Genomic DNA, 14,975 nt, shown 5'->3' with positions numbered 1-14,975 from the left:
AGTAACTAAGAAGACAAGGACAAATTTTGAGTTAAATAGCTACTTATGCAAAGACAAAGAGACAACTGTCTGAAGAAACAGGTCAGACATCTGTGGATGGAATGGTGAACTGAGTTGGCAAGCAGGTGTCAAGTTTTGAACCAAGACCACTGAGGCTTGAAATGTCAGGACACTGGGTTTAATTTGCTTCTCGCTGTAACAATATTCTGAATGTTCTGTATAAAAACAAGACAGAATTTAATTCAGTTCAATTCAATACGATTTATGTGTATAGCACATTTAACAATTCCCATTGTCTCAAAGACGCTTTACAGAAGTATGGAAACAGAAGAGAGAGAGAAAATAAATAATAATAAGAAGAAGGAAAAATAAGGATAAATATAAATAAATGAATATATATAATTAAAGTTTAAAATTGATTAAAAAATAATGATACTACACAGTATATCTATCCCTGTCCCTAATGAGCAAGCCGAAGGTGAGAAAAAACTCCCTGAGATGATGAGAGGAAGAAACCTCGAGAGGAACGAGGCTCAGAAGGGAACCCATCCTCATTTGGGTGACACTCTACAGTAAATAATGTAAATGTAAATAATGTGTAATAATATGTAAACAATAGTGCAACTGAGATAGCAACCAGAACTCTGCTTCTAATAATAAAAAATAAGAAAAACGATTAACAAACTATTCAAGATTGGTATCTGTGGTAAATTAATTGGTTTCACCAAAATCTAAGATGGATACTCAGACCATCTAGTGGATGTAGAGGGAAATGTTCAATAAAAATACCAAAGTTAACAATTTAAGTTAGGCTAAGGGGGTGATTTAAGCATAAAGACTTAAAATTTTAGGTAGGAGTAAATATTTAAGGCTGATATGCTTTAGGCAGTAGAATGCAGGAGTTAAAAGATCTATTTATCTATTTGTTAGCCTTCAAGTGATGAAAATACAGACTACACACTGTTGACAGGAATTGCTCTGAATCTATCACCACCAAACCATGTAGCTAAATAACCATTGCTTGTAAATACAGTAAGGACCATAAATATGTGGCCACTGAAATAGTGAACATGAGCTCAAAGACTTAATTTAAGGGTGAAAATGAGTTAAAGTGTGTGGGAATTCTACTGTTAAATACAGTATATCGTTAGAATTCTTGATTTAAAATAAGGTAAAACTACCCTAGTGATTTAGGTGGGCAGAACATGGGATGCCACCTCAGCTTCAGCTTCTCTGGTTCAGTGTTGAACTTCGGTTAATCCCTATTTCCATGTGAGTTTCCTCTGGGTTTCCTGCCACCTTCAAATCCACAATGTATTTGAGACCATACAATCAACTGGTGACCTATTCTCATGTCTCCATGACAGGCTCCAGATTCAGTCAAAGGCATTTTGTCACAGGTGTTAAATAATAGAGTCACCTTTGTTGGGAAAAAATATTACCAGAATAAAATTTGCATACAAATTTTTTTCCTGTATTGTAAATCTTTTGGACATATCATTCAACCACTTAGTTTAAATTAATATTTACCTCCTAAGTTTTGTGTCAGGCAGATACATGTTAAGGTCTAAATTATCCTGATAGTGTTCGGTGCTCAGACACACCAGTATAAATGTAGATTAAAAACTCATCTCTTTAGTCAGGCGTACAAATAATACATCCCATAATATTGCGCACTATTACATCAGACTTGCCAATATTACGAACAGCAGATATGTTAATCCCTGTCCACTGCTTCTCTCTTTCTACCATCCCGAGGCATCCAGAAATTGTACCAGCTCAGATCGTCTTCCGTGCGATGAAGATTTTGGACCTCCACTGAGATGAGGCCGACTCTGAGAATCCTGAGACATCTAGAGATCTACCAGCTCCAGTTGGACTCTGCGATACTAAAGAGGAGATGTGAACTCCATGTGGTCTTTGAGGACAACAACCTCCTCATCAATACAACATTTTTTAGACTGTATATTTATAATCACACCCTCCAGTGCAGGGGTGTCAAACTCATTTTCACCGAGGGCCACATCAGCATAATGGTTGCCATCAAAGGGCCAGATGTAACTTTGAGGCAGTATAAATGTACTACATGTAATGTAAAATAAATGCAACTACTCCTTAATGTTAAATAACTCTGGATTTTTATTATTCAACTTACAAATATAACATATATTTGCATAAATGTAAAAAAGAAATGTTTGCTTGTTGCTCTATTATAACATAAATCCTTTTAATTTGTCAGCTTAGGAAACATACATTACTCCATCAATCAACTATCAAACTATCCAAGTGAATAAAGATAAATAAGAAGTTATGACAGTAACTTTGCTTTAAATGCCGGCGTAGATTTTATACTTTGACAACCACCACTGCCTCATAACACCAAAGACATATCGGTTGAAGCACAAACATATATTCACCTTCCATCTGAATCATTTTTTCTCTTTCTGGACATTTTGTGATCATTGTTTGTATTTCTTAATGCGGAAAATGTCACTTATGTGGAAACACTGCAACCTAGTGGTGGGATGCCGTCATTTCACGGGTCACATGTTCGGCATGCATTATGGGAAATGTAGTTTATATTCAACGCACCCTTATGACTTATTTATTATAAGATAATCGGACCTTTTCAGCTCTCTCAGGCCTTAAGTTTGACACATATCCAATGTCACCCATATGAGGATGAGGTTCCCCATTGAGTCTGGTTCCTCTCAAGGTTTCTTCCTTCACCATCTAAGGGAGTTTTTCCTCGCCAGTCACCTGAGTCACCTCAGACTTGCTCATTGAGGATAAATACAAACACATTTAAATAGATCTAATATTAATCTTGAATTTTGTATGATACTAATCTTTATATTATTCTTTACAATAACCTTTTGTTCTATGTTTATGTTCTGTAAAGCTGCTTTGAGACAATGTCCATTGTAAAAAGCGCTATACAAATAAACTTGAATTGAATTGATCAGCAATCAGGTCTGTGCTATGCTTGGAATTTACAATGACCCATTAGTTCCTCAGGAGCTCTCTGTTGCACGATTGTAAACTGTTGTAGGAAGGACATTATTTACATTTACAATATTCCTGTACAGTGTCACCCAAATGAGGATGGGTTCCCTTCTGTGCCTGGTTCCTCTCAAGGTTTCTTCCTCATATCATCTCAGGGAGTTTTTCCTTGCCGCCATCGCCTCCAGCTCACTCATTAGGGATAGGGATAGATATATAAAGTTAATCCTTTTTTTTTTAAAATTAAATTTAAAACCTCAATTGTATATATATATATTCACTTATTTTTCTTCTTCTCATTATTATATATGGATTTCATTTTCTCTCTCTTGTTTCCATACTTCTGTAAAGCTATTTTGAGACAATGGGAAATTTTTTAAAAGTGCTATATAAATAAATTAAATTAAAAACTTGCTTTTTTTTTTTTTTTTTAAATCAGCATAATTTCATAATTTCTCAACATTTTCCTTCATATCATAGCTCCTAACACTCATTTAGGAAAAGAATGGGGCAGATATTTACTGTCCTGCTTCAAGGCTCACCTGCTTAATCTTTCACTCTGACTTGAGAACAATAAACCTGTAATTTTCTTCCAAACACGTACATAATCCACAATTTGCTTCTGAAAATAAAGACTGAACAAACATTTATCTGATATGTAATTAAATTAAAGGATGTCTGCATTATAATTGATGACTGTTAATCATTACTGAGTCTGGGAACCAGAAGTTGTTTGTAATTTATTTAGATTCACACTTAAGCTTCATTACATTTCAGTAGAAATGATTTTAATTCAACAATCTGTGACTTATGGAACTGCCACACAATTAGAAAAACAATACAGAGAACAGAAAAAGGAAAACAGGCTAAAAGGGACAGAGAGTGAAACCAACACATGAACTGATTTTATCAGTTATTTACTGGATTTTGTCTAATTCCTTATTCTTGAATTCCAGTTCTGGGGGGGTTTCCATCTCAATATTACTGTTAACACACAATTAATGTTACACTATATTGTACAAACATAAACACACACACTGCATAGCTGCTGTTTTTCCAATCCACCCTCTGATGCCATTACACTAGTGGAAAACCTCCAGTCCGTTACTTCAGCCACAGGGTGGAGACTAATAAAACGGATGGGAGAATTGGCAACTTTTGTTGTGGGTAGATAGACCTTCAGCTGGTGCTATTTCTCCCATGGCTCCTTCGTTGTATCCTGGAAGGGGAAGTGCACTGAAGTGTGTGGGATCATGTTTGTTAGTGTGTGTACGCGCCTCACTGGGGCAGTTGCAGCAGTGTGCCCTGACCCGGGGGCAGGTAGGTGACATTGCGTGAGCGGCTGAGTTGGAAGGCGATGTCCTCCGCTGCCTCCAGCTTCCTCAGCTCCACCAGACCGTCTCCTGCCACAGCCAGAGAGTTGGCGATGAGCAGCGCAGCCTGAGAATCACCTTCTGCTGAGATGATGGTTGCCTGCTTCTGCTGCTCTGCCTACACACACACAGTAAATTATACACAGATTATAGCCTCATATCTTCTTCTAGTAGGGCCTGAACTTATTACCACAAACTAGTTAAATTCATTTTCCAGGTTCTTACAAACATTTCTCAAAACTTTTTTCACAAGATATTCTAAATACCAGCATAATATCTCTTGATAGTTCATGATGTTTAGCTCTGGCACCTGATTACTAATACAAAAAGAATGAATGCATACTCAGGCCATCCTTATAAATATTCTTGTTTGCTATAACCCAACCGACCCTGTCAATTTAGGACCGACTCAATTATTTATTTTTGCTTTAAGTCCGACCGACTTGCTGGTTGTAAATTTGCGTTGAGACCGACCAAATTTTTTTTTTTTACTCTTCAAACAACTAATAGAAAAGCAATAAAATAATATTAACGGGCTCGGGCACCATAATACATCTAAAAAGTTTATTAAAAACACTCGACACCACTTTAACTTGGCATGAAGTTCTGGAAAAACCTTGCCCAGCATCAAAATAAGGTTTGCAATGATGCGCCCGAAGGCACGGGTTGAGGACCCAGACAGTGACGTCACGATATGCTAATTTGTTTAAAGTCATACCTACGTAAGCACCATCACATAAATTGTACTTTTTTTTAATACTGAAACTTGGAAAAGAAAAAAGAAAAAAAAAGACCTTCCTACTAACCCTTTTTTTGTTACTGCAAACCAAAACATTTTTAAGGATGGCCTCAAGCTAACAGTGTGCCCTACTGGAAAATCGGACTTATCACGTACATGTGAGTTTGAATAAATTCTACTATTAATTAACACCACTTGAACTCAACCAAGTTCCTTCCTTACAATTTCCTTCACTTAAACTGCCAACAGCTTAAACACTTCTCAAGTTGGTGTTAAATTAAAGAACACTTCTTTAAGTCAGTCACTTACTTTCTCTACAACAAATCTTGCTCTTTCAGCATCCTGTTGGGCCACCTGCTTCATTTCCACAGCCTCTGTGAACTCTTTGCCGAACGTCAGATGAGTCTGCAAACATGGTAGAAGAGTTATACATGGAAGTACAGAGAAGAAGAAGAAAAACAAGACAAGTAATTATAGGGGCAAGTTACCAGTGAGACATCATCGAGGATGAGGCCAAAAGTGGATGCTCTCTCGGTCAGATCTTCATTGACTTGCCTGGACACATGCTCTCTTTGAGTGATCAGTTCTCCTGCATCAAACCTGGCCTAAACACACACACACACACACACACTCCAATCAGTGAAGCCTACACCTGAACATTATATACATATCGATTCACCTATACTCGTCATGCTACCCACCACAACAGCCTTCAGCACTTCAGTAGTGATGGAAGGAAGCACTCTTTCATCATAGTCCTCACCAATGCTGGTGAAGATCTTTGGGAGCTGAGCTGCTACAGGCCTAAACAATATTCTTAGAGTGATGTTCACATTCTGCAGATCTGACAAAGAGAATGAGAGATATGATAGAATGAGTGTTTGATGACTGGCATGGTAAACATCATTACTGTAACAACCTTCTTAATTTACCTTCACACACAGGCCATTGTCAGAGTAACCGTTGTATTCATGAACATTTATAATTACAGAGTTCATTGTGTTTTAAACATCCTCACATTCTCAACTTACAGACAATATGCAATTTACTCCTCTGTAAGAAAATTATGACCATAACCAAATTCTTTCCAATCAGGATCATAAGAATCAGTTCCTCTTCCTGACAGCACTTACCTTTGCTCCCAGTGACAACAGGAACATTGCGTGGTCTGGCCCTGCAGTCATAGATGATGGGTTTCTGTACCCAAGGAATCAGGAAGTGTGTTCCTTCTCCAACCACGGTGTCCTGAACTCCCCTAAAGCGATCAAAGATGACCGCCCTGTGGCCGGCATCAACTGCAGGACAGACAACGAGCACAGATATGGTTTTAAACAACACTCCTCTAAAAAGAATGAAGATATTTTGGATATATACACTTATATCCAATACTAAGCTTCAGATAATAACAAATAAATTGATAAAATTATATACAATCGAGAACTATTTAGACCTCGCAATGTCCTTACCATTGTAGAGGGCAGAGTTAACCACACCTCCTCCGATGGCCAAGGCCAATCCCAACTTCCCAATGGACTCAAAAAGCTTTGCCATGGCAACAGAGAATCAAGGTCCTGTAAAGAAGTCAGGATCAGCTTTAGTGTCAATTCTTCTATTACAGGATACACAGAGGTTTGAAATTGAGTTTCTCAAAGTCCTAGTGCAGACCCAGGAGGAAAAAAATAAACTAAAAAATAAAATTATATAAGGTTTAAGTACATAAATATTTACAAATATTATGCATTGTATGTATTGACCTACAAGATAATCACTCTACTCAAAGCCTATCTATCCATCCGCCTGTCTATCTATCCATCTATCTATCCATCCGTCCATCCAGCCATCCGTCCGTCTGTCTGTCTATCCAACCATCTGTCTGTGTATCCATCCATCTATGCAGATATATATTTCAGGATTGCAGGCTCAGTCTTAGCTCCTCAGTGTTTCCTCTGTTTTTGTTAGTTTTTCCTGTTCTGTGTCAGGAAAATTTGATCAGTTTCACCAGGGATGAACTGCTGAACATTTGGCAGTACACACCACAAGATCTTTTACCGGTTTGTGATTATTGTGACACATAAAGCTATGGATTCAGTTTTCATCTATTGACTCAGCTTCAGTGTGGAAAGGTCCTACTTGACTACATGACACCATCCACCTGCACTGTGATGAATCAACAACTGGCAGACGACCTGAACGAGTTCTATTGCAGGTTTGAAAAAGCCCAATACAAACCTCCTGAAACCCCGACACCGCCACACCTAGAATTCAGTTCAGTGAAGATGACGTGTGCCAGGTCTTCAAGAAGATCAAGAGAAGAAAGGCACCAGGCCCAGACAGCATTTCACCAACCTGTCTGAAATCCTGTGCTGATCAACTGGCCCCCATCTTCACATGGATCTTCAACAGATCACTGGAGCTGAGTGAAGTCCTCTCATGCTTCAAAAGCTCCACTATCATCCCCGTCCCAAAGAAATCCAAAATTACCAGACTTAATGACTACAGACCTGTGGCTCTAATGTCTGTGGTCATGAAATCATCTGAAAGACTGGTTTTGGCTTATCTGAAGGACATCATTGGACCCTCTGCGGTTTGCCTACTGAGCAAACAGGTCTGTGAATGATGCAGTCAATATGGGACTGCAGTATGTTCTGCAGCATCTGGACACACAACAAAGTTGTGCATCTGGAGGATCCTGTTTGTGGACTTCAGCTCTGCTTTAACACCATCAACCCATCACTCCTACAGCCCAAATTAACCCAGCTCTCCGTGCCCTCCTCTGTCTGTCAGTGGATCAGCAGCTTTCTGACAGACAGGCAGCAGCTAGTGCGACTGGCAAAACTCAAATCCAGCACCCGCACCATCAGCACTGGCGCCCCTCAGGGTTTTGTCCTCTCCCCACTGCTCTTCTCCCTGTACACAAACGACTGCACCTCTATGGACCCCTCTGTCAAGCTACTGAAGTTTGCAGACGACACCACACTGATCGGCCTCATCCAGGACAGTGACGAGTCTGCTTACAGACTGGAGGTTAAACGACTGGCTGTCTGGTGCAGTCTTAACAACCTGGAGCTGAACACGTTCAAGACAGTGTAGATGATCGTGGACTTCAGGAGAAACCCCCCCTGCTCTCCCCCCACTCACCCTCATGGACAGCATTGTGACAGCAGTGCAGTCATTAAGATTCCTGGGAACCACAATCTCCCAGGACCTGACGTGGGACATTCACATAGACTCCACTGTGAAAAAGGCCCAGCAGAGGTTGCACTTCCTTCGCCAGCTGAGGAAGTTCAACCTGCCACAGGATCTGCACCTCAATTACTGTTGGGTTCAGCTCAGCTTCCAAATCTGACCTCAGAAGACTACACAGAGTAGTCCGGACTGCTGAGCAAACCATTGGCACAACTCTCCACACTCTCCAAGACCTGTACTTCTCCAAAGTGAGCAAAAGGGCAAAGACAATCACCCTGGACCCCTCACATCCCCACACTCCCTCTTTGAACTGTTGCCATCTGGTCGACGTTACAGAGCTCTGAGCTCCAGAACGACCAGACATAGGAACAGTTTCTTCCCTCAGACAATCCATCTGATGAACACTTAACATACACGGAACACTCAACTCTATTCTCACACACACTATTAAAACATAAATGTATATTTCAATTGCACATTTTACACTTGTACATACAATTTGTCTATATTGTATGTCATTCTGTTACACTGTGGAGCTTCTGTCACTATAAAAAAAATCCCTCGCATGTGAAAACATACCTGGCAATAAAGCTTCTGATTCACTGGGAGGACTAGACAAGTGCATTTAGAGTCGTGACTGATGTAAATGAAAACGAAATGTAGGTTTGTGGAGAAGAACGTGAGCACTATTAAGAGGCTTATTCTACTGAAGACAAAGCACATGTTCAGCCAAACAAACTAAAGATAAATAATAATAATAATAATAAAACAAACAAACAAACAAACAAACAAGAAGCTAATTTCTCTAATGCGCCATCTGAAGCTAACCTGCCTGCCATGTAACTAGCCGAACTTAGTGTTAGCTAACATTACACCACTAGCATAACAAAACATCTCTAAACCTTTTTATTCACGTCAGCAGAGCTTATTGTTATTATTCTATCCCACATGGAATTAATAATAATAATAATAAAACCGGTTAAATCCGGACGGAAAGCTTTCTATTCTGACACAACGTGATAACTTACCAAGCTTCTGACGGCTCACTGTGACCTCCACTGTAGCGAACACATGAACGCGTGTGCTTTGTGAGCATGCGCAAGACTGAGAAATAACAAGCATTCTGATTGGATACAGCGCAGCTCGACCTATGAGTACGGAAAGAAGGTATTGGTTCGCCTGAACGCTGTCGGTTATTCTGAACTCGATGCGTAAATACTCTTTGAAATCGAAGTAATAGGATTGATTTTATGGTTTTAATAATATAATAATATGGTTTTTGAAGTAACGAAGCTTTGTTTTCAGCTGATAAAGAGGAAAAAGTGGAGTAACGACGTTTCTTGAGACTATTCAGCACAGTGCACGCTAGTGGCATCTGCTGGTCAAAATGGGCAGTGCAGGTAGAAATCTAAGATGTCAGGGGGCCTATTGTTGAATTCTTCATCCAGGAACACACAGATACATGATGTTTGATGCACATGATGGACAGGATGTTTCTTAATTTCTGCTAATTGTTGTAAAGCAATAATGGTAGGCTGTGTGAGCATTGCATCACAAGGAGTGCATCATCTCCAGGAGATCTTCATCTTCATCTTCATCTTCATTTCGATCAACCTGACCAGCTAAAGCCATGGAATTATCAAGGTCAGGGTCAAGGGTTGACACGACTATGACATACAAAAGATCAGATTTTTAGCACTTTGTTATGCTAACCATAAAGAAGAAAATATATCCAAAGAAAAACTGTAAAATACAGATATAAATAAAATCGGATCACTACTGGATCAATGGATCTGAGTTTAATAGATCACAGCCCCCCCCTCCCTAAAAGAATATCTTCAGGTATTCAGACAATTAAGCCCCATGAAGAATGAGGAACCGACTTACCTATGGGTTACTAGGAAGTGGTTTTGAGATGATCACTACACTCTGATCTGTCAAGTATCTGATGTCACTTAAAAGAGGATGAGTTCCCTCTTAAATCCTGTTCCTCTCAAGTTTTCTTCCTGATGTCATCTCAGGGAGTTTTACATTGTGACCTACTTTTGCCTAAACAATAAAATAAAATAAATAAATAAAAAATAATCATTAGTGGGGCACGGTGGCTTAGGGGTTAGCACGTTTGCCTCACACCTCCAGGGTTGGGGGTTCGATTCCCACCTCCGCCTTGTGTGTGTGGAGTTTGCACGTTCTCCCCGTGCCTCGGGGGTTTCCTCCGGGTACACCGGTTTCCTCCCCCGGAATAAGAAATATAGAATTAGTTCTATCAAAAACTGCTATATGCTTTTGGTTGTCTTTGGTCAAAATGTGTTTTATGTCCTCAGAAAGTTTTGAGGGTAACATTAAAATTTCATATCTATTCCTGTATTAGGCAAAAAAAAAAAAAAGAACAATTCTAATTAATTTTCTTTCTTCTTCGCTTATGGAACGATTTCAAGTAAGATCAAGGGAACAAAAAGGGAACGGGAAAATGCTGTAGGTTTTAAGACAAATACAAATTTTAACACAGATTTTTAAGATGCCTCAATATTCTTTTGTAGACGATTATACAGAAGTGCTTTATGATACCAAAAACATGTTCAGACACATTATGCCTTAAGGTTGTTGATCAAAAATCTGCACTGGGATTCTGTATAAAACTGTTAATTGTATAGATTTAAAGCACAAAGTGACAGGCTGAGAATGAATTCTATCCTGGAAGAAAAGTCCTAGCTCTCAAGACAGACGGTAATCCGATTAAAAAACAGACAACACTTCACCTCTAATCGATGAATAATCGATGGCAGGTTTTGTTTTCCATTTTACGTTAAAAAAAGAAAAACCCTCTGTACTCTTGCAGAGCCAGATATCTTGTAGGGACATATCTCAAAAGTAAAGCTTATCTTTTGCAATCCTGTTAAGCCACACCATTTATCCTTGTAGAGAAATATCCTGGAGGATGTGTCAGAAAGTTTGGCAGTATCGGAGAAATCTGGAGCCGAGTTTCTAGCTTTTGTTCTTTATGTTTATTTTTTCATACAGAATATACTTATATAATATGTGTATTTAAAAAAACCTACATGATACAATTCATGGAATCCATATACAGACCATACTGAAAATAATTCATGTGTTTATTATATTCATTTACTTTTTTAAATAAATATTTTTTTTTGTTCTTTTTGGACCAGTATATTCCACCCAGATTAGCTATGATAAATTGCCCCAGGTGTAAATGTGTGTATGGTGCCCAGAGTGTATTTCTGATATTTCTGGCATTTCTGCCCAGTGTGTTGAATCATATTACACTTTTTAGACATTTACATAATGCACTACTTATTGCTGGGGTCGTAGTGCCTTAACTGTTAAAGTTCTGGGTTACTAATCAGAAAGTTCAAGATGGTTTAAGCTTTAGTGCTGCCACTGTTGAGTCCTTGAGAAAAGACTCATAACACTTTCTGCTCCAGGAGTGCTGTAACATGGCTCACCCTCTGCAGAACATTTTCACTTTGCTGTAATGTTGTTGCTGTCCTTCAGCCAATGTTTTGGGTCGATACAAACGGACCATCCAATCCTCTTATCTGATTTTGGCACAGATTTTATGGTGGATGTCCTTCCTGAAGCAACTCTCCCGTTTTATCCAGGCTTGGGACCGAGACTGTGAGTTAACCTCTCAGTGTCTGGGTTGGTTCCCTACATGGGAATTGAATCAGGGCCATGGCAGTAAGAGCATGGGATCCTGCAGCTAGACCACCAGGGACAAACTTTGCTGTAATGTATAATCTTTATTTAAAGCAACCTTTTGCATTTAGTGTCACAAGATGGCAGCAGTGCAGTTCTTTCATTGTTCTCCACCCTACCCTGCCCTTAAATCTGCAGACATGGGCTCACAAATGCCCCGGATTGGCCAGTGTCACTGTGATTGACAGGGGAGTAAGAGAATGCTGTCCCTCCCACCTGGTATCCACAACCAATTCTTGGATCACTGTGGCATCATCAGGATTTGAACTTGATCTTATAAAGATTGGCTGAACGGGGGTTTTTTTTTTTTTGCTCTGAAGGCTTTGGAGTCTTCAGTAAATCTTTCTCCCAAAGGAACAAACTTGAACAATCCCTTAGCCAGGGATTTCCTTTGCATTTAGGTTTGTTTTAGTGTGAAACCAAACACCAAATATTATTTTTTTGCTTTGAATTAGACATGAGATGAAATAAATTACAGGTGTTCCAATGGCCTAGAATTAATGTAAAAGAATGTTAAACTAACGGTTAAATAGAGACACTTCCCTGTCCTGATTAGTTGAATGTTGATGGTCCCTGATTATTTTTTTTCCTCCCGTTTACAAAATCCCCTTTCTCCTTACTTTTGGTCACCCTACCCAATGGTAGCATGGACAACAACATTCATTCATTCATTCATTCATTCATTCATTTTCTACCGCTTATCCGAACTACTCGGGTCACGGGGAGCCTGTGCCTATCTCAGGCGTCATTGGGCATCAAGGCAGGATACACCCTGGACGGAGTGCCAACCCATCGCAGGGCACACACACACTCTCATTCACACATGCAATCACACACTACAGACAATTTTCCAGAGATGCCAATGAACCTACCATGCATGTCTTTGTACCCGGAGGAAACCCCCGAGGCACGGGGAGAACATGCAAACTCCACACACACAAGGCGGAGGCAGGAATCGAACCCCGACCCTGGAGGTGTGAGGCAAACCACTAAGCCACCGTGCCCCTGGACAACAACATATACAACATAATTATCTCAGCACTCTAAACAAAGTGAACATCGAGTATAACAGAAAAGGAACAATATACACTTACATTTTATTTTTAAAGCAGATGTAATTCAAAGTTCAAGATCTTCCTGTGCTTTTTATGTACTCATGCTTCATTTCTGAGGTTCTCCCTCTCCTACCATGTGTACGGCGAGATCTGAACCGTAATGTTGAGGTTTTGGTCTGATTGTCTGATAGCAAGGGATCTGGGTCAATATGCAATTTAGTTTTAGTGTGTCGTGTCCGTCAGCATGTATATGTTCGTTTCAGACTGATGGCAATAGATGGCACTGCAGAACCAGAATAAACCATTCATTGTGATGATTCCTCTTTGTGCACATTCTTGGTATTGCATTTCCCATGATTCTACATATGTACAGTACATATACTACTATGCATATATTTATATTCCTTATGAAGTCACTATACCAGAATTCCTATATCCCACTTGCACTGTTCATTATGACATGTCTACGCATGTGGGCATATGGTAGCCAAGTGGTTAAGGTGTTGGGCTACGAATCGGGAGGTTGTGAGTTTGATCCCAGGAGCAAGGCCCTTAACCCTCAATTGGTTGCTATGGATAAGCTGTAAATTCATTTCCATTCCTTCATTCATTTTCTACCGCATATCCGAACTTCTCGGGTCACGGGGAGCCTGTGCCTATCTCAAGCGTCTTTGGGCATCAAGGCAGAATACACCCTGGACGGAGTGCCAACCCATCACAGGGCACACACACACTCTCATTCACTCACCCAATCACACACTACAGTCAATTTTCCAGAGATGGCAATCAACCTACCATGCATGTCTTTGGACCGGGGGAAGGAAACCGGAGTACCCGGAGGAAACCCCCGAGGCACGGGGAGAACATGCAACCTTCACACACAAGGCGGAGGCAGGAATCGAACCCCCAGTCCTGGAGGTGTGAGGCAAACCGTGCCCCCCAAATGCTGTAAATGTATTCATATATTGGTATTGAACTACTTTCAGTGCTTACTAATAAATGTGAAAAAGTGTAGTGGGTAGCTGACTCACAGCTTTAGGATCCCTGCTTCGACCCTGATCACAGGATAATATTGAAGAGTTTTAATATGAAGAGTTTCACCCCATGTTATCTGCATGGTTTCCTTCCTGTCCGACAGCATGAACAGGCTGGAGGAAATTGCCAAGTTCTACCATTTCCTGTTCAGTACTTTGTATTTGGAGCTGTGCAATTTAAGATTTTGTAGTTCTTAACTTCAATGCCTGTGTTTAATAAATTCAAATATTGCAATGTCAGCTTGATTGTAGGTTTAAGAAAAATAGAAGAATCGACTTTCTTCAGTATCTTCAATCTTTTGTTTTTTTTGTACCGCTTTTATTCTTTTCTTTTATTGTTCCTTTTATTCTTTCGCCTGTCACGTGTGCACTTTATTCACACAGAGATGTGAATAAAGCCCGTTAGAAGAAATGTAACTCAATTGGGAATGGAGAATAATGCAAGGAGGAAACACAAGCACTTATCCTATTATGTCCTACTAAATGACTTCGGTTACAAGGCAGCAGGTTTTTTTAAAAACATGTACCCTAGGACAATATTACATTTATTTATTTTTAGCAGATTTGCTATGTGAACTGGATTGGCAACCTTACATGGGAAAGAGTTATTAATCTCAAATCCATATGCTGTTGGCTATTTCAGAGGGCAATAAAAACCAGCCTTGGTTCTTCCCACGATGTGGTCTCTTGTGCAGCCAACACAGTGAGTCCAAGGCACTGGACAGATTAGTCATGCTTTAGTCTTAACCACAAGCTTGAGGTAGTTCAGTAAAAAAACACATACACAGTAGCCTCATTCTCAGCTCTTTGGGACCCTAAGCATTTGAAAAAACTCTTATCTGAAATTGTAGTAGTTTATTTATTT

The 14,975-nt window shown here is 39.7% G+C and overlaps 1 protein-coding gene across 1 annotated transcript; it reads right to left on the bottom strand.

Moving 5' to 3' along the window:
- Positions 1 to 3,723: 3,723 nt before the first annotated feature.
- phb (prohibitin) lies at positions 3,724 to 9,478 on the bottom strand. The gene is made up of 7 exons (XM_027139187.2): positions 9,330 to 9,478; positions 6,582 to 6,686; positions 6,249 to 6,410; positions 5,817 to 5,959; positions 5,604 to 5,720; positions 5,425 to 5,520; positions 3,724 to 4,494 (listed from the first exon to the last, which is right to left on the bottom strand). Exons 2-7 carry the CDS (start codon positions 6,664 to 6,666, stop codon positions 4,282 to 4,284), a joined length of 816 nt encoding a protein of 271 aa, XP_026994988.1. The 5' UTR covers positions 6,667 to 6,686; positions 9,330 to 9,478; the 3' UTR covers positions 3,724 to 4,281.
- Positions 9,479 to 14,975: the final 5,497 nt, after the last annotated feature.

This window comes from Tachysurus fulvidraco, chromosome 15 (genome assembly GCF_022655615.1).
Source record: "Tachysurus fulvidraco isolate hzauxx_2018 chromosome 15, HZAU_PFXX_2.0, whole genome shotgun sequence".
NCBI lineage: Eukaryota > Metazoa > Chordata > Actinopteri > Siluriformes > Bagridae > Tachysurus > Tachysurus fulvidraco.
Note: the sequence above shows the minus strand (reverse complement) of the source record. Positions and strands in the feature narration are given on the sequence as shown.